Source organism: Lynx canadensis, chromosome B1 (genome assembly GCF_007474595.2).
Source record: "Lynx canadensis isolate LIC74 chromosome B1, mLynCan4.pri.v2, whole genome shotgun sequence".
In the NCBI taxonomy this organism is placed as follows: domain Eukaryota; kingdom Metazoa; phylum Chordata; class Mammalia; order Carnivora; family Felidae; genus Lynx; species Lynx canadensis.
Window position 1 is genome coordinate 64,791,889 of NC_044306.2, and position 19,829 is coordinate 64,811,717.

Here is a 19,829-nt window from a genome sequence, read left to right on the forward strand (position 1 = left end):
TAAATACATCTTGCCAATGGAAACATTCTTGGAAATTCACTTAGCCCCATGTTATTATCTCCTCTCACAATGTCCTTTAGGTGAATTTTCCAAGGTAAAATCTTATAACTGCTCAATATCTTTATAGAAAACAAAAATCTTGCCCACTTAGTCAAAACCAAAGAGAAAGATCAGGCTGTCTCTGAGAGAAGATGTCACGTGGACTGTGGGTTTGTACCCAAATGACTTCTGGATGTAGGGTAGGGGGATATTGCACACTCTAAACTGTTGATGGATGTACTGGGAGCCCTGACTTCCCAAACATACGAAGGAAATGACTAGAGGAGACAAAATCAATTCAGAGAACATTGTGAAAGAAAGTGGAAGAACCAGACTGTCTCCCAGAATTAGAGAAAATGGCCCAGATTCTCAAGTATATTATGTGTTCCAGTCATTATTTCAGGAAGGAGAGGTAGGACAAGAGTGGATTCTTCAGATTATCCACCAATGAAAGCAGGGCTTCATGGACAAGTGAAGAAAGGCTGTCACCTCTGGTTATATTAAAAAGACTGAGGCAAAGCAATCCAAGTTGGAACTTCAAAAGCTTTCATTCATCCTTGAAATATCTACTGAGCAAGGCGCTGTGGAAAATTAAGAACAACCAGACATAAATTCTGTGCTTGTCAAGATTATGGTGTACCAAAGTAAAAATAACTTGTTAGAAAGTTAACACATGCCACAAGTGGAAGAAATAACATGAAACTGGAAGAATGCGGGTTTATTTCCAGCTGGAAATTACTTCTTAGTTGGCTTTTGTGGAACAGTAGACATGCAGAAGTACAGAAGGAAAACCGAGGGAAGAAATATGGACAAAGCCTCAGAAATGGAAAACCTCCAGACTCTTAGAACAGCTGGTAGTTTGATTTAGCAGAGGGGAAAGTTGGATGTAACCCATGGGGACTTCCCCCCAAATGGGAGATAAAGCACGTCTTCTCCAGCTTGTCTGTGGTTAAAACATTCCAAACACATAGAAACTACGGATCAATATAGTAGCCAAGAGCAAAAATCTTTCTAAATTTGGAGAACTTCAAGATGTCTGATCTGCATACTGAATCCTCCCTGCAATTAAGAAGCTTAAATGATTATCTTCACGAATTCTCAACCTCAGCACTACTGACATTTTGGGCTAGATAATTCTTCGTTGGGGGGGGGGGTGCTATCCTACACACTATAGGATGTTTATGCAGCATCTGTGGCCTCTATTTACTAAAAGTCAGTAGCACCCCACCCCAACACCAGGCGTAACAATAAACAGTATCTGCAGACATCCCCAATGTCCCCTGGGAAACAAAACTTGCCCCTGTTGAGAACCACTGGTCTACCCTCGGTCTGTGTGTCAGATGGTTGTTCTCCTTGCATAGGTAGAACTAAGGTAAGAGCTGAACAAGCCCTTGTGTCTGTTTTCTTACAGAAGCATAAAGCATATGTCACTGTTACAAAACATAGGTAGGACTTCTTATAACTCTATCCATTGGTATAAGTAAATAAAAACCCAAAATAGAATCAGAAACTCTCATAAACTAGGATTTCTAACCAACTCTTCCTGGCCCAACATACTAAAGCCTTTCACATGAACGTAGATGGCTATTATACCCTCCACACATACTGACGTTGGCAAGAGGTGGACTCCTGACTCTCATGTATTTAACATTCATAATATTGTAGCTACAGAAACTCTTGTGAAATAGTTTTAAAAATTGTGAAAGACAATTTGTAGTTATGGTGGAAATTAAGAGAAAATATTGATATGTAAGAAAGTGGTTCTCAGCGACAAAGACTTGTGAAACAAAAATGACTAAAACACTAAATTTGATGCATGCCTTTACTCAGGAATTGTTTCTGGTGAGATGTGACAGCTTCTTTCTTTCACATTTTTTATTTAATTTTAAAGGGAATGAGGGTGATCCTATAAAAGTACCTATTACTTTACCTTTAAAAGATTTTAAGGTGGACCTTTAAGGTTTTAGGTAAGGTAAAATCCTTTAAAAGAATTTTAAACTGACTCTTTCACTTAGTATGTTCACTATAAGGAATAAATGTCAAAGTAAGTATCTGAAGTCTAATGTCACATACTTGATGCTATAAGGAGAATTAAGACCATTATAGTGGTAGGTGAGCTCCTTCCTGTAGACTTTCAACAGTACCTTTAAAAGAGTTGAAAGCAATTAAGCAATTCTGGTTAGAATTTTACTGCCTGTTAACAATAGATTTCTTATCCACAAAATTTAGTAGGCAGGCATGGTCTTTTGAAGGAGTCATAGAAAAAAAAATTACCAAGTCCATTGATAACAACTTGGTGATAACATTCTCTTTTTTATTTCAAAGGTGTTCTTGAATGGCCATTTTGGACAAAACTGGTTGTGGTGGCCATTGGCTTCACGGGAGGTCTTGTCTTCATGTACGTACAGTGTAAAGTCTACGTTCAGTTATGGCGCAGGCTGAAGGCCTACAACCGTGTGATCTTTGTGCAAAATTGCCCAGACACTGCCAAAAAGCAGGAGAAGAATTTCTCGTGTAACATAAACACGGACATCAAAGATGCTGTGGTGGTGCCTGTATCACAAACGGGTACAAATTCACTGCCATCTGCAGAGGGAGGCCCCCCTGAGGTCATCCCGGTGTGACACAAACAGTTGGGAGTTTCTTCACTGAAGGGTATCTTTCTAGCCCTTAGCCACTACAAATAACAGAAGTGATCCTGAATTATTCACTCCTTTATCTTCTCCTTTCTCCTACTGACTCATTCTTCCTTACTTTGCTCAAAAAAGGAAAGGACCAAAAGGCACCGATGACCAGGATCCCATGAAGCAGTCCAAAGTGTGATACAGAAATGTGAAAAATTTGCTAGAGGTGATTTCTAAGACAATTAAGAACCAATGGAGCGAGGGATGCTTTCAGGCAATGACGAAAGACTACATGGACACATGCATCTTCACGATAGCAGGACAAAGTTTAAGAATACAGACTTGAATTGCAATGTGTATTTCTTCTAAGGCCTTGTAATGTTAACTCTCTCATCCAGAAATAAGAAACATACTTGGTTTTAAGCTTGAAATTGTCTACATTATCCTTACGTCATATCAGAAGCAAACTTAGAGGATGCATATTTTGATATTTATACTTTGGACGGCTAACAGATTTTTATGGCTATAGTGGAGTCCAGTTGTTTTAACAGATGCATGTTTTTAAAATAGATGCAATACACATTTGAAGAGATCAATACTTAGAATTATGTTTAAGTCATGAGCAAAAGATTTTCAGAGGTTTTTGGGTGTAATTAGCACTGTTAAATACCTACAGAAGTTGAAATCAACTATCAGGCTCTATATTTTATCTCGTCCCTCTTAAGACAGTGTTGTCCAACAGATATATAACGTGAGCCACAAACGCAGGACATATCATATGCATACATTTTAAACTTTCTAGCAGCCCCATTAGAAAAAGTAAAACTAAATGAAATGTTTATATTTTATTTAACACTATATATCATTTCAACATGTCATCAGTATTAAAATTGAGATATTTTACATCTTTTTCTTACGAACCAAGTCTTCAAAATCCAGTATGTATTTTGTCTTTACAACGTATCTTCATTTGAATTAACTGTACTGGATAGCACAGCCCTAAAATTAGAGGCAGGACCTCTGCTTCATCGAACAGTTGAATATTTAAAAACAACAGCTCAATTCATTCTTTTATTCAGAGTCTCTCAAATATTACAGTTTTATGAAGCACTTACATTCATCAAATTAAACATCCTGAGTTAGGTGAACTTACCATTTCTCTAAAAGGTAAAAAAAAAAAAAAAAAAGAAAGGGAAGGATGAAATGATCTGTGGCAAAGTTCTGAAATTAGCTTGTTTGCTACTATGAAGCACAGATGATAGGGAAACAGAAATTAAATATTTTTCTTAGGTCAAATGTGTTTGTTTTTTTTTAATCCACATGTGGTATCAACTTGACAGAGGAGTAGTTATGACTAAGCATTTAGACTCTGTTTGAAAAAGCTGACAGCATTTCCCTGCTCAGCTGGGAAGTAAAGATACTGAATAGATTTTGTGATAAGTAATAAACTGAGTTGTTGAGGTTTGATGTGCAGCTGATTATCGTGCTCCTTGCATATTCATGTAAAACTGAAGCGTGGATAGATTCTGCAGTGAGCTAGATTAATGATTATAGATGTAGTGACCTGTCAAAGAGGTTCTACATTTTAAAAGGTGATTTATTTTTGTTAGCTGTCATATTTATTATTGTGAAAAGGCAACTGTGATGGCCATAAGGACCAAAGCATGGGTATCGCATTGCACAAACCTGGGTATCACATCGATGCACTTTGTAATTATCAGTGTGCTTGTTCTTCACGGATTATCATATAAGAAAGGAAAAGGAAATAACCTTTTAATGAGGAGAAAGATATGAATATTAGTAGTGGCTGACAGTCCAAATAGTCCCAATTCCTAGAAATAAAGAAAAGGTAAACAATGTCGTGTGTGTGTGTGTGTGTGTGTGTGTGGTGTGTGTGTGTGATTTCATGTATGTACATGAGAAAAGTGGTAAGGTTTTTGGTCAGTCAGGAAACAAAAGGTTTAAAACATCTTTCTTAAAACTTGTTATGGAGGGTATGGAATAAAGGCACAGGGAAGACCCAGTTGAAGTTAACGAAAGCGTACCAAAATTTCTGCACAAATAAGGGCAAAAGTGGTGTAATAAAAAATTAATGAACTTTAAACAGACTAAAATTTGTATTAACTTCCTCTTAAATTTCTATTTTAAAGTTTTAAGATAAATACTCATGAATAGAAGCTTTGGGTGATTTAACCATGGCATATCACCCAATAGATTAACCTTGATTCAATTTTTCTGTTAATTGCCCTAAGCTTTTTACTAATCCATTTCTCCAGGAGTTTAGCAATGGGAACAAGTTGTTTACATATATTCCCTGGGGGGGTGGGGGAGGAAGTGGGAGGGAATCTGTCACCAGCAAGCAATGAAATGTTATCTCTTTTGTCTGCTCTGGAAGGAAAATGATTATTTACTTTAATTACCACCAAAAATACTATTTACATTCTGTACAAATCTAAAGATTGGTAAATGCATAGCTCATTTCTCAATGGGAGAGGACTGGCTAATAGGCCTTGTTTATTAAGGGTCACACCTAACACTAAGAAAATATTTCTAGAATGAAAAGATCAGCATTACTGTCTTAACAAGAAAATACGACATAGTGTTTTAAGATCATACCTAAATTCTCAAAATTAACTTACAAAAGCCTTGACTTTCTTGTAATGAGAATATAATAATACATATAGCTCCCTAGAAGGTTAACAGCTTTTTATTCTGCTATTACTCTTCTGAACTTCATATATAAACCCTGAACTCCCGAATTTAAATCTTTTACAAAGTTTTCCTATAATGGCTGTTTATAGTTCAAACAATCTGAAATAATTACATGCATTTAAAACCTAATGTTGATTTCCTTTCATATTTTGTGTGGCAACTGCCCTTTCAGTGAAAGGATTTGGCTTTGTGACAATACTGTTGTGGACTGGATATACCCTTCAAAAACTACTCTCCAGGCTGACAGTTTTTTTGAAGCATGTTTTCCTGCTCATGTAAAAAAATGGAATTGAAACAAAGGACTGAAATTGAAGAATGGCAACACAATTCTGTTAAAAATCTTGGCTTTTTATAATCATGCATTTGGTAGTATCAATACCATAAACTACAGACATTTACGCTGTTAATTTTTAAAAGAACTCTCACTTTCATTGTATCAAAGATTGAATTGTAAAGGAATGAAATTCCAGTTTTTTTTTAAAGAGTGAAGTCCAAAAGGCAATTAAGCTTGAGAACAAACACAAGTAAAACAAAAATTTTTAAAAATCCAAACAAAAATGATGCCATCAACCTGGGATATAGCAGTGGAGACACTGAAGATAGGTGTATATTGAAGAAGTGTTTTAAAATATCCCCGGCTTGAATCTCACTCTGAGCTGCTATTTACATGTGATTATTGCCCCAGAGATAGCCTCGTTTATTTTGTTTTGCAAAAGGTCCCTGGGTACCCCTAAAACATCTGTTTGGCTGGAAAATTAGCTCATTAGAGCAATGACATCATTAAGAGACTGTAATTGCCAAGGGGGTGTGGTGGGGAAGATTATTCCATTTGACTGACAGTTTACCTTTCCTTACCTTGCCAATGAATATTTCGGAACAAAGTAGAGCTCTTTAAACTTATTATTCATTATTGTAGTTGTTATATAATAATTGTGAAAGACTTACACTTTAATTAAGAAAGATAAAAACCTTTTTTTTCTTAAGTCAGCCCAAAGGTGCTATTTTACATATCAATACAGCTGAAAGGAAGTGCTGTTATTTTGGGCTGCAATGTTTCCTCCAAATCTGAAGCCCATTTTGAAATTGGATATCACATTTAAAACAAACGAGGAAAAATTATTTTAACTGTGTGCAATTTTTGAGATTGAGCATTTGTACTTTTTTGGTTTTACCTAATTCTCTTGCATTAACAACTTACTGTTTTGTGAATAATGTGTACTGAGATGAATTAAGGAAAAGAAAATAATTATCTGTGAAAGAAAGACTTTGTATATTAAACAAGTGACCTAAATTTTTGTTGTGGTTTCTGTACTCTTTGCCTAATTTACCAGGATTTCTGCAGGTTTGTATCTGCGACATTCAAAAAATCTTGAGTTCTTAAGATTTTATAACAGTCTGGATGTTTAAGCAGCTTCTGAACAGATTCATAGTACTTTAAAGCCAACACAGGCAGATTCACCCTGACATTACAGAAGGGAATAAAGAGGTGCATTAACAGGGGAAAACCAATAGAAATAATCTAAACAGATTTTCAAAACCTGTTAAAAAAACAAACAAAAAAACAAAACAGCAAAACCCTAGAAGAAAAATCATAATGTAAAGAAAGGACTGTCTCATAAATAAGGCTTGGATATACCAAAGAATTTAACAGCATTTGTCTACTCAGACATAATAAAATAGTAAATTTAGATAATTTCATACATACTAAATAATAGGAGAAAGACTGTGGAATCAATTTCTAATCTATGATGTTTGCTGGTAAGAGAAGAAAATGTCTCTCTCCAAAGCCCCAACTTCTAAACCTGAATTCAGGGTAAACCCACTGCCTAGCCCAAGGCCACCTCCAGGTCATTCTGGTAGACTAATTGTATGTGCTCATTCTGCCTCATTGGATATCCAAACTTACAGTTTTCTCACACCTCCTGAATTACAACAAATATTCCTGGATCACAAGTCATTGTCACTGTGTGTTCAGCTAATGATCCTAAAACTGGGAGATGTGATAGAGATACCAAAGGAAGCAAGAGAATGGGAAGAAATACTTGGAACTCAGGGAAAGGGCAATGCAGGCAATGGGAACAATAACCAAAGTCCCGAGTGGTTGTCAAGCAAGATTCAGCTACCGTAGAAACAGCAAGCCCTTGTTAGGGTCACAAAGTTTATTATTTACAGTGATAGCAGAAGAAAGACAAACCACCAGTAGCCCCATGAGTCCTGTCCCAAGAAAAGACACAAAAAGAGGGGGCATGAGACATGAAAGAGGACACTATAATGCAACAGAAGGGGTGGGGCACCTTGTTGCTGAGATACTAATTCCATGTTGTAGCTAAGCAACTTTGTGGCCTGCAGCTATGCCCTAAAGGGACTCAAAATGTAAAGTCTCATACTTCATCAAAATCTGGGGGCGCCTGGGTGGCGCAGTCGGTTAAGCGTCCGACTTCAGCCAGGTCACGATCTCGCGGTCCGTGAGTTCGAGCCCCGCGTCGGGCTCTGGGCGGATGGCTCAGAGCCTGGAGCCTGTTTCCGATTCTGTGTCTCCCTCTCTCTCTGCCCCTCCCCCGTTCATGCTCTGTCTCTCTCTGTCCCAAAAATAAATAAACGTTGAAAAAAAAAAAAAATCTGGAGGCAAGGACAACTGTCTCACGTCTTCTCTGGGAGACAGGGAGGCATACATGAAGTGGCCCATGATAGTTCCTCACATGCCCCAAATCCTTGTGTTCCAGGAAGATCATGGGCCATCATGGCTCAGGTTAGCCTGAACCTAGCCTGGCCTAAATGGATAAACACAAGGTCTTCAGGGTGCCAGCAGAGTTGTTCCACAATAGAAAACAGTTTGGCCATTCTAGGAATAGACAGAAGCTGTCTGTGTACCTGCAGTACAATAAGCCAAGGGCAAGTGGAAACAAGTAAAGGTTGGAGAAGCAGTTAGGAATCAAATTATTTCAGGCCTCTTTGGCCATGGTAGGTCATGTGAATTTCACCCCAAATATAATGGATGTCAATGTAGGTTCAGCAATTGTAACAAATATAGCACTCTGGTAGGGGGTGTCAATAATGGGGGAAGGTGTGCATGTGTGGGGGCAGAGCGGATAATCTCTTTACCTTCCCCTCAATTTTGATGTGAACTTAAAACTGTTCTGAAAAAATAAGTGTTTAGAAACAAAATTAGACCCATCAAATAAACATACCATTAAGAAATGACAGAATGAGGGGCGCCTGGGTGGCGCAGTCGGTTAAGTGCCCGACTTCAGCCAGGTCACGATCTCATGGTCCGTGAGTTCGAGCCCCGCGTCGGGCTCTGGGCTGATGGCTCAGAGCCTGGAGCCTGTTTCCGATTCTGTGTCTCCCTCTCTCTCTGCCCCTCCCCTGTTCATGCTCTGTCTCTCTCTGTCCCAAAAATAAATAAACGTGGAAAAAAAAAAATTAAAAAAAAAAAAGACAGAATGATACTATAACAAGATGAACAAAGGAGTAGCATATTGTAGTGTACATTTTCAAAAATTCATCAGCAACTCCAGAGAATGGATTATGAAGAACAAGAATGGTGGCATGAAGGCCAGTGAGGAAGTGACAGGTAAGGGCAAAGAGTGGAGATGGCCTGACATGGACTGATTTGACTTTCTGAAAACAGAACTATAAATACCGACTAATTAAATTTAATTGGGAGGGTATGGAAGAGAGAAAGTGAAGAATCAAAGATGATTTACAAGCAGTTTTCAGAAATTAGGTGAAAAACTTGGGAGAGATTCAAGGTTCCTGATGAGAGAACAGGGACTGGGATCCAGGACACAAATAGGAGTATTTGCCACTGAAAGGAGAAAAGCTGCTACATCCATAAAATGGAAAGGGAAGGAAGGGGAGGGAGACGGAAAGGGGAGAGCAGTTTCATTGTCTCAACGATGTATATAAACTGAAAGTTGGTTGAGGAGGCAAATATTAAAGCTAAGCTAGAACATGAAAAAGTAGTGAGGGGCGCCTGGGTGGCTCAGTCGGCTAAGTGTCCGACTTCGGCTGGTTATGATCTCATGGTTCGTGGGTTTGGAGCCCCGTGTCAGGCTCTGTGCAGACAGCTCAGAGCCTGGAGCCTGCTTCGGATTCTGTGTCTCCCTCTCTCAATGCCTCTCTCCCGCTTGGGCTCTCTCTCTCTCTCTCTCAGAAATAAACAAACATCAAAAAAAAAAATGTTGTAAAGTAGTGAAAATTATCTAAACGTTGGAAAAATGAACTTATTACAGGTACACAGTAAAACTGCTAAGCAGGATTGAGAACCCACTTGAGATGTACAAACATGAATGGAAAAACCTGATACTCTCCACAAATGCTGAGCTACTTGGGAACAACAGGTACAAAGGAGACAGATAACCTGGTGTGCTCCTCTGAGTTTTGAAAGACGAATACTATGCAGTCAGGGGCAGAGGGATGGCGAGCATGTGACAGGAGGCAACTCTAAAACCCGAATCTAAACAAAACATAAAAGAATCTGAAAACAGGAGACAGGTGGTGCACAATGAAAGAATGAGGTCAAAGTACAGAACTTCAGCAGTGGAGGGGGATAGGAGATAGTGAATGGAGCACAGAATAGTCGAATTTTATGGGAGTTTCAGGAGCTGGTAAGTATCTGGGTGTGGCCACTGAGAAGTGTCTGAATGGAGTGGAGAAAAGGGTCACAATTTTAGATTTGTTATCCACAAGGTCTTGGATTCACTGAAATGATTAAAATAAGGGAGAAGAAAACTAAGCCAAGTAAAGTCTTCAATGAATGAGAAGGTTCTTCTGGGAGGTGAGATAATAAGGAAAGGGTGACAGTGATAGAACTTCAAAGAACAGAGAAGTGGCAGTGGCAATAGAGCAAAGAGGACACCTGTCTAATCTCCTGCTCCTGAAACACAGGGATAGAAGAATAGTAAAAGCTCCTATTTGAGGTGACAGAGTCCTAAGGAGACACCTATGTCGGTGAGGAAAAGCAGTGACTAGGATATCTGGAAAGAGACCACTGTCAGAGTTGACGGCTCTGAGCTTAGAGATGTACCATTAGCTCATATCCGTGGAAGTTCCGCTTGTTGTTGACAAACTATGGCAAGCAGGAAAAATCCAGCCTATTTTGTGTATGGCCACAACTAAGAATGAGCTTTACCTTTTTAAGGGTAGTAAAACATACACACACACACAGAGATATGCAAAAAGAAACTGCATTTGGGCTGCAACACCTAAAATATTTACTATCTGGGTCTTTACAAAAAAAAAAAAAAAAAAAAAAATTCACCACCCCTGGTTTACAAAGAACTGCCAGTGAGTTCTCTTCCAAGACCATGGACTGCAGAAGCCATCTTGCAAAGACAATCTACTGACCGAAAGGAAGGAGCCTACATAAGGCAGCACAAGTTATCCCTGCAGGAAAAAAACATGTTCTATAGATAATGATTAGGGATATCACTTAAAAGCAATACTGTAACAACAAATTATCTCTTAGGCTACTTTGGTCCAGCCAGGAGTAACAGGTAATTATTTATAATGATATATAATAAAATTATGAATTATAATTACTATCCTAAATGATAAAGTAAATTCTTCCATTCAACAAATACCTACCTATTCTAGTTCCAACCAGGGTGCTTGTTCTATTTTTTGCTTTGATGGTATAGGGAAAACCAGGAACAAATGTTTAAGGGAGAGCACAATCTGCCATTTTCATAAGTTACTTATCTAACAGAATAGTAAGACTTTTTAAATATCAGACCAGATAAAACAGTTTCTCTTCTCTTTAAGATTCAGTTTTGGCAGCTCTTTCTGCCCACAGGTCCTGTCCCTGTGCTTTAATAAAATCACCTTTTTGCATCAAAAAATAATTTAAAAAAAGATTCACTACAAATCAAAACCACACTCAGATATCACCTCACGCCAGTCAGAGTGGCCAAAATGAACAAATCAGGAGACTATAGATGCTGGAGAGGATGTGGAGAAACAGGAACCCTCTTGCACTATTGGTGGGAATGCAAATTGGTGCAGCCACTCTGGAAAACAGTGTGGAGGTTCCTCAAAAAATTAAAAATAGACCTACCCTATGACCCAGCAATAGCACTGCTAGGAATTTACCCAAGGGATACAGGAGTACTGATGCATAGGGGCACTTGTACCCCAATGTTTATAGCAGCACTCTCAACAATAGCCAAATTATGGAAAGAGCCTAAATGTCCATCAACTGATAAAGGGATAAAGAAATTGTGGTTTAGGGGCGCCTGGGTGGCGCAGTTGGTTAAGCGTCCGACTTCAGCCAGGTCACGATCTCGCGGTCTGTGAGTTCGAGCCCCGCGTCAGGCTCTGGGTGGATGGCTCAGAGCCTGGAGCCTGTTTCCGATTCTGTGTCTCCCTCTCTCTCTGCCCCTCCCCCGTTCATGCTCTGTCTCTCTCTGTCCCAAAAATAAATAAATGTTGAAAAAAAAAATTTTTTAAGAAATTGTGGTTTATATACACAATGGAGTACTATGTGCCAATGAGAAAGAATGAAATATGGCCCTTTGTAGCAACATGGATGGAACTGGAGAGTGTCATGCTAAGTGAAATAAGACATACAGAGAAAGACAGATACCGTATGTTTTCACTCTTATGTGGATCCTGAGAAACTTAACAGAAACCCATGGGGGAGGGGAAGGGAAAAAAAAAAAAAAAGAGGTTAGAGTGGGAGAGAGCCAAAGCATAAGAGACTCTTAAAAACTGACAACAAACTGAGGGTTGATGGGGGGTGGGAGGGAGGGGAAGGTGGGTGATGGGTATTGAGGAGGGCACCTTTTGGGATGAGCACTGGGTGTTGTATGGAAACCAATTTGACAATAAACTTCATATATTGAAAGAACAAAAAAGATTCAGTGTTTATAGCCATTTTGAAACAAAAATGAACCCCCCCCCCCAAAAAAAAGGACACTTTCCAGTGACTAAAGAGACAGGAACTTCTCTAACCATAAAACCATACTCTTACAAAGATTACTAAAGAAAGCAAATCAGCATCAGTTGAAACACTGAAACACTGAAAATGAAATAATTGGAACTTTAAGAAGTGAAATTATGGAAATATATTTTAATTGTCAATAGTAAAAAAAGCTGTAATATTTTAAATAAGTTGTTAACAAGACTTAGTTGATGTCTAGTAAACCTCTTATAGCATCCTTTTACATTTATTTTCTTGAAAATACTCAAAGACACTTGCATTGTATCCCTTAGAAAACAGCCTAAAAGATAACTGCATTTAACAAGTCCTATAAAGAACAACATTCTAACATTCATGTTTTTCATATTTGAAATACTGAGTTATATTATATGTCATTCAGTGTATCACTTAGAAGAATAAATAACACAATCGCAATAACTGATGCTCTGATCTTTGTTTCCACAGATAAAACCTATCAGCCTTCATGCAGGAAATATACAAACAAAAAGAGTTAACCTGCAACCACTTATCTTATTTGTTAAAAGATAACAAATTACAGTGTGGGAGACTAACATTATGAAAATAGTCACCATTTTTTTTCTTTACCATTAAACTCTGGCTCAAAGATAATAAAAATAATGTACAATCCATCAGTGTGTATTTATCCTATATCACATTTTCCCTATCTTACAAGGAAAGAAAATAGATTTAATTTAAGAGGAAGATTAGTGAAACACTATTACTGAAAGACAATTTTGTTATCACCACTACTCAAGAAGTATGCACGGGACCCTTTCAGAAAACACATTGCTGTACATACCCCACAATCTGAGATTAGGTGATCCAAGGTGAACATGAAAAAAATTAAAACATTTTTTTTCCTTATTCAGATCACTCCCTATGCCCAGGAAAATCATGTTAAATGGATCTGAGATTGTACTTTTATTTTATTTCACTATATCTATTTTAGCAACTTAATGTAAATGGAAAGTAACACTTATTTTTAAGTGAAAATCATAACACTTTTTGAAACTGCAAATGGGAGTTTCATCATGAAAGATGATAAGCTACATGGCAAATTCTTGTATGTAGACAGTTATTTACCATAATCAGTTCAAATATAACTACGCTTTCCATTTATTTACTTTCAACTGAAATAAAGGACAATTAGGCCACTGCAGTCATTTCCTCATCTGAGTCACTGGATTCATCTTTTAGTTCCAATTCCCCTAAATCTTTGTCTACGGTTATAATAGTTTTCTTCTTGCACTTCTTGGGAACTGCATCATTAGCACAAATTTTTCTCATTTTAATGGTTGGCAATTTCTTCAGATCCAAATCCCACTCCCTAAACAAAAGAGAGTACACACAGAGGGTTGCTGGGGTGTGAGATGGGGAAACAGTCAATGTATTTAAAACTCTAAAAGCAGTAGAACAAAGTTTATGAATGTATAGTAGATTCAAATGCACTAGAAACAAACAACATAAATGCATTAGGAAAAAAAAGAGTCCCAAGAACTGAGGTCTGCTTTGTCCATATTTCTTGCATCTTCTCATTAACCTACAATAGCTATAACTGCAAACAGATTCCCACATATCCAAAACTTCCAAAATGCAATTCAGGAAAATATTAGGCAGAAGTTAGAAGGAGGCTCTGTTCCATTCTTTTATTCTCCCTAACCTGAATCTTCAGTCTGGCCATATGGTTTCAAGAATCTAAAAGGTAGGAACTAAGACACCTGGGTGGCTCAGTCAGTTGAGTCCGACTTCAGTTCAAGTCATGATCTCACAGCTCAGGAGTTCCAGACCCACGTGGGGCTCTGTGCTGACAGCTCAGAGCCTGGAGCCTGTTTTGGATTCTGTGTCTCCCTCTCACTCTCTGTCCCTCCCCTGCTCACATTTTGTCTTTCTCTCAAAAATAAATAAAAATGAAAAAATTTTTTAATAAATAAATAAAAAGTAGGACCTAGATCATACCTGGCAAATTTCCAAAATGCAGTCAGAAAAGATTTTTCTTTTCACACATGGTGGTAAATCACAGTAATTTTCAGAAACGAAAAACATGTTATTGTTACACTAGAAAAATCAATCTTTCAATTACCAGACTAACTAGTTCTTGATGACTTAACTTTTTCTCTGGGATCACTTCCCAATAACCATCCTTTCTGAAAGAACTCTGAGCCATCAAGTCTGTTGCTGTTAGGTTATCTTTTAAAAAGTATGAACTGGGGAAGAACAGTGAGAACAAGTTCTTTTAGGTATTATATTAAGGTATCTAAATTTTCTTTTAAAAATAAATAAAAGCACCATGTCACTATCATTTCGGTGTACATCAGGTGTTTCAAAGAAACACAAGTTAGGAAAAGCCTTACTTTGATAAAACAGAAAAAGTTAAAAGAAACCCTTGAGTTGTTTTGTTTTTTTTTTTTAGCTCATTAGAGCTAAGTTCAAAGTTCTAGGTTCATAAGGGAAGAAAGTTTATGTCTCGTGTATTTTACATGCAGCTTCAAGGAGTAATAAAAAGAGACAGACTTACCTAAAAGTTTTCAGATTACCTGCATTTACAATGTCTGGAATCTCTAGGAAAGAAAATAATTTACATCCATTAATCAATGTTCTTTAAATTACAACACTTTACAGTTTCCTTGTTTATTATCTCACATACAAAAGTGACAGCGAAAACATCCAAAGCAAAACAAAATTTCAAAGCACTGCTGTAATGCTATATGAAAAGTAAGTTTTGGAAGTATAAAGGGCTTAGTTTAAGAAGGTGACTTATTCACCAGACGCACTCCCTGACACTGGAAGCAGCACTGTGGCACGCCTGAAACAACACCGGATCTGAGTTTTTGGGCTGACTCAATCACCAATACATGTTGACCTTGGCCACGTCCTGTTGATTAATCTGCTGGCTACATGGTGAACAGACTTTAGAAGGAAAGAGCAGTAGCACAGAGACCAACTGGGAGGCCGTTACAATGGTACAGCTGAAACGATGGTGGCTCGAACTAGGGAGGTGGGGACAGTAGCAGTAAAATTTATCAGACGCAAATGTATTTTGCTGAGGATATGGACGGAGCGTAAAAGTGACTATGCATGGGCTTCCGACCTGAACAACTGATGCCACTGTCGGAAATATAGATCATGTGGGAGAAGAAAGTTTTGGGAGAAAAGCTGGACTTTGCTTTGGAACAGGTCAGGTCTGAGATGCCTATAAGACATTCAAGTAGAGATTTTAAGAAACCCATCTTTGATAATGCAAATCTGGAGTTCTAGGGACAAGTTAGCACTGACAGATACAAATTTTGAAATTATGGGCATGTAGACAGTATCTCAAACCGAGACGGAATGAAATCCATTAGGAATTGGTATAGACAGATAAAAAGAAGAGGCCCCCAAAATAGAGACCTTGGCCAATATTTAGTTTGTGAAGAGGAGTCAATTTAGGACACTAAAGTCTCGGCCAGTGACCTAGAAAGACAAGTAGGAAAGGGTCTTCTTTACCAAATGAAACGTGTGACAAGAAAATGAAATGATTGATCATATGTATCAAATGATGCAGAAAAGTTGACTGAGAATCAATGCCCAGTATAGGAACTATTTGCCAGTACTGTTAGTTGAGTGGAAACGACAGCTAATTAAAGTGGGTTACAAAGAAAATGGAACATGAGGAAAAATGGAGACTACAAACAAACAAATTTTATAGTCTGATGGTGACAACTCCATGAAAGGGAGTAGCTGAAGCTCTCCCTCAACTTCCTGTGTCAGGTACTTTGATAAATCAAACTTTATGTAACTTTTAAACAACCTGTGGAAGTAAGTATGCTATTTATTGCAACGTTTAAACTGAAGAAAACAAAGCCGCAGGAGGGGAGGATTTAAATAACTTGTCCTGTTTAATAGTAAGCTGTAAGGGTTTAAATCAGATCTATCTAGTTCTAAAACTATTTTCTGTTATTTTTTCAGTTAGGAACGCACTTCTTACAGATGATGAAGAGGAACTACCAACTACTTCAGGGTTTCTAGCATTACTATAGTGTACGTGCCTGACGTTAAGCTTTTGATTGTCTAGACATCCATATCACAGACACCCTTCTCAAATAAAAGTCTTGCCAGCTGTATGACACAGCTACAGCAAAACAACTAGATGAGAAACCAGGCCGCCCCCATCCGTGAAAGTTCCCTTTCAGAAAGCCCTGGTAACCAAACACTTGAGTGACCCCACTTTTCCCTTCTCGCGCCCTAACTCCCACTGCTGTGTTTCTAATTTGGCAATACAGAATGAACCTGTGAAACCCTTGGCACCTCACCTTAGGTCCTAATAAAGGTAGAGCCCCAGGTCCACACTCCCTCTATCTACCTTTGTCCTCCCTGTATGTCCTGGGTTGTGCTGTGGACCCTCTAGGACTTGTGAGTAATAAATCTTTTTTTCCCAAAGTCCCCTGATGGTTGTTACTGAGGTGCAACATGCAATCCTAATAAGAACCACAAAACCTGGTCCTACCACAACACTGGCTCCGGTTGGGGAAATGCCCATGGGGGCTCACCACAAGTACCAGGGGCCCAGGTGGGTGCTTCAGGCATGTCTAGCAGACAGCACCACTATCAATAGGCTGGGACCAACACAACAGTTATCCACAAGATACTTCCTTTAGGGTCCCATGTTTCAGTGTTATTATTACCAAAATTTAAAAATTTAATTTGCTATTATTTCGTTCATACTATGTTTTTAAAGTAAATCCATGTACCATAAATGCAATCATAACATGGCTAGGAATGGAATGTGAATGAAGGAATGTACAGGACCATGGCAAACTTAAGAATATATGATCAAATCTAAAAGGGACAGCTGTTACTCCACTATAGTGGATTATGCTGCCAGGCCATTTGCATTTTTTAAAAAGAAGCCAGAAATCTACATTTTTCATGTGCAATCACCAGGTTTTTTCTACAATGGCAATTAATAAGTCAATCAATAGCCATCTGCAGGCCATGTTGCCTCTGTGTCATCACCGTTAGTGGGCCTTGCAAGCCTTAAGTACCCTCACTTAAGTGCTTTTCTTCTGAAAATGTTAGTAAACTAGTAACACAGAAATGCCACAATGAATGAATGAATGTTTGATTTTACAGTTTTTCAAGTATGACTACAACCCATAAAGGTTGGTCCTGTAAGAATTACAAAGACGGGGAGGGCACAGCACCCACTCTAAAGGAACACAGATGTAGTTGGAGACGGGCAAGTAATAACTCCACAATAAAGCAAATTAGGTATGTGCCAGAGGGAGAGGAAAGCTTTATTGTCACAGTAGAAAGATACGATGTCACTGTCACAAGTGACAGTTTTGAGAATGTAAGGAAAAAAATGAAGTAAAAAATTGTTTGATATACTCACGAAAGGAAATCAGAGGAAGAAATTCAAAACAAACTAAATAAAAGAATTTTTAAAATTAAGCATTTGAAATGAATTACAAATCTGATATGGCTATGAATTTTAGAGAGAAAAAAATAAAATCACAGAAAACACACCAAGACCATATCCTTCATACTGCTGCCGCTCACGCTCCATTGTCTGCTTGATGACTGTCTCCCGGGAACAGTGCCGCCTTCCCTGCCTGTCTTTGATGCTGTTATGTAATTCAATCTGCTCTAGTTCACTGCTGAATCGATTTAAATACCTGAGAAATGAGAAAGCAACCTGAATTACAAGTCTGTACATTTGGCTGACATTACTTTATTTAAAATATAAACCCCAGGCTTCACCCGTCCTTGAAATTTTTGTATTCTTCTGAGTTCCTCGAGTCCTCAGACTTCGGACCTTTCCTGGATAACCCAACCATTTCTGAAATTTCAGCAACCAAATCACTGCCTGCTATTCCAAGTATCTGCTAAACTCCAGATCCTCATATTCAACCACCTCCTGGACATCTCCATTTGGATGTCCCATGGAGGCTTAACACATCAAAAGTGAACTTACGTTCACCCCAGTCCCCCTCATCTCCCACCAAACCTGTTCCATCTCTGGCTCTCTACCTCAGGAAACAGTATAGCCATCCACCCAGTTGGCCAAGTGAACAATGTACGTGTCCTCCTTGATGCTACTCTCTCCCTTTTATGCCACATCTAAGTTTTCACTAAAGAGCGAGACTTTCTACCTTCTTTAATTTCTCCAGAGTCTTCATTTCTCTTCACCATACTGCTACTAATGATGCAGAGACCACCATCATCTCTTGCCTGGATTGCTTCATGAGCCTCTCAACAGTGTCCTGGCCAAAACCATGCCCCTTCAGGCCATCCATCCTCATTCTCACTACTGTGATATTTCTAAAGTTTAAATATGACCATCTCAGGTGCCTGCTGTAAAAAGCTTCCTGTGGCTCCCAATGTCCTTCGATAAAGTCCAAACTTACAATGATACTTGAGGTCCTTAATTAGCTGTACTTGTCACAATGCCCTCTTTGAACCTGTTAACAAATGTCTGGCAGATCACTACATATGTCGCTCTTACCTGTGATTCTCTCTGCCTAAAGGCTCTTCAGCTAACTTACCTCAACCTGCTAACTCACTCTTCAGGTGTCAGTTTAGACAATATTTCCATTAGGAAGCCTTTCCTGACCCCCAAGAACTAACTGGGTGGGTTAACTAACACACCCACGCTCAGAAAGGTTACAAACCTACTAGAGTGGCTAAGCCAGGGTGTGAATCTTAAAGCCTTTCAGATAACAAAGTCCGTTTACTCCTCTATAAATCCAGAATAGAACTCTGTCTCTTGAAGAACCAGGTTGAACAAGTCCCTCTTTTCTGACCTTTTGCTCATAACATGCCCAGTGTTTACCTTTCAATTAATTCACAAGCATCTTTCTTTGAATATCCTGCTTTTTGGGGATCAAGATGACTTTGAAACCACTGGAGTTTTTCACCTGTAACAACAGGTACCAAGATCATTCAACACCGTAAGTTATCACTTACGCAATGAGTATTCATTATAATTTTCAACATCACTGTGTTTAAAATAGTATCAAAATTTATTTCAATGTTAAATACAAAGGCTTGTGTGGGCTCAAAGCTAATTAAACCAGTCTGTCAGAAATCAAATTGTCACATTTTAATTTGGGGAAGAGACAGGGGTGGAAGAGATGCTTTTCTGTGTATTTCTTGTCCAGTAAGAATGAAAAATTCTTTTTTTAAAAGAATAACAGAACATGAAGTTCTAAGTATTTCAAAAGCAAAGGAGAGAACTTTTCTAAAATAATGAAACAAACCTGATTAGATTAATGGTGAAGACGGTCGTTGCTGAACATTTAATAAGCATCAGGCTCTATGTCAAGAGCTTTACAATCCTATGAGGATCAGTACATTATTATCCCTACTCACAGATGAGAATAAGTAACCTGTCCAGGGCCTCAAAGTCAGTAAATATATTAACCATACAAGAGCTGCCAGACACTGTGCAAAGAGTGACCAACATTATCAATGAGCTAACAAACCTCACCCTAAATCTGACGATCAGGGTCATATTCAGTTAGATTTCTCAA

General features: G+C 38.3%; 2 protein-coding genes across 2 annotated transcripts in view; one reads left to right on the forward strand and one right to left on the reverse strand.

Moving 5' to 3' along the window:
* Nucleotides 1-6,666, forward strand: part of MARCHF1 (membrane associated ring-CH-type finger 1) — an 89,759-nt gene extending 83,093 nt beyond the window's left edge. Inside the window, exon 4 of the mRNA XM_030312799.2 lies at nt 2,365-6,666. Coding sequence (XP_030168659.1) covers nt 2,365-2,663 — 299 coding nt within the window. The 3' untranslated portion in view covers nt 2,664-6,666. The remainder of the gene's footprint in view (nt 1-2,364) is intronic.
* Nucleotides 6,667-12,420: 5,754 nt separating this feature from the next.
* The window catches only part of TMA16 (translation machinery associated 16 homolog), a 30,501-nt gene continuing 23,092 nt past the window's right edge, over nt 12,421-19,829 (reverse strand). The window contains exons 4-7 of the mRNA XM_030312800.1: nt 19,130-19,214; nt 17,824-17,972; nt 14,834-14,876; nt 12,421-13,645 (exon numbers count right to left, since the gene is read on the reverse strand). Of these exons, the coding sequence (XP_030168660.1) occupies nt 13,465-13,645; nt 14,834-14,876; nt 17,824-17,972; nt 19,130-19,214 (458 nt within the window). The 3' untranslated portion in view covers nt 12,421-13,464. The remainder of the gene's footprint in view (nt 13,646-14,833; nt 14,877-17,823; nt 17,973-19,129; nt 19,215-19,829) is intronic.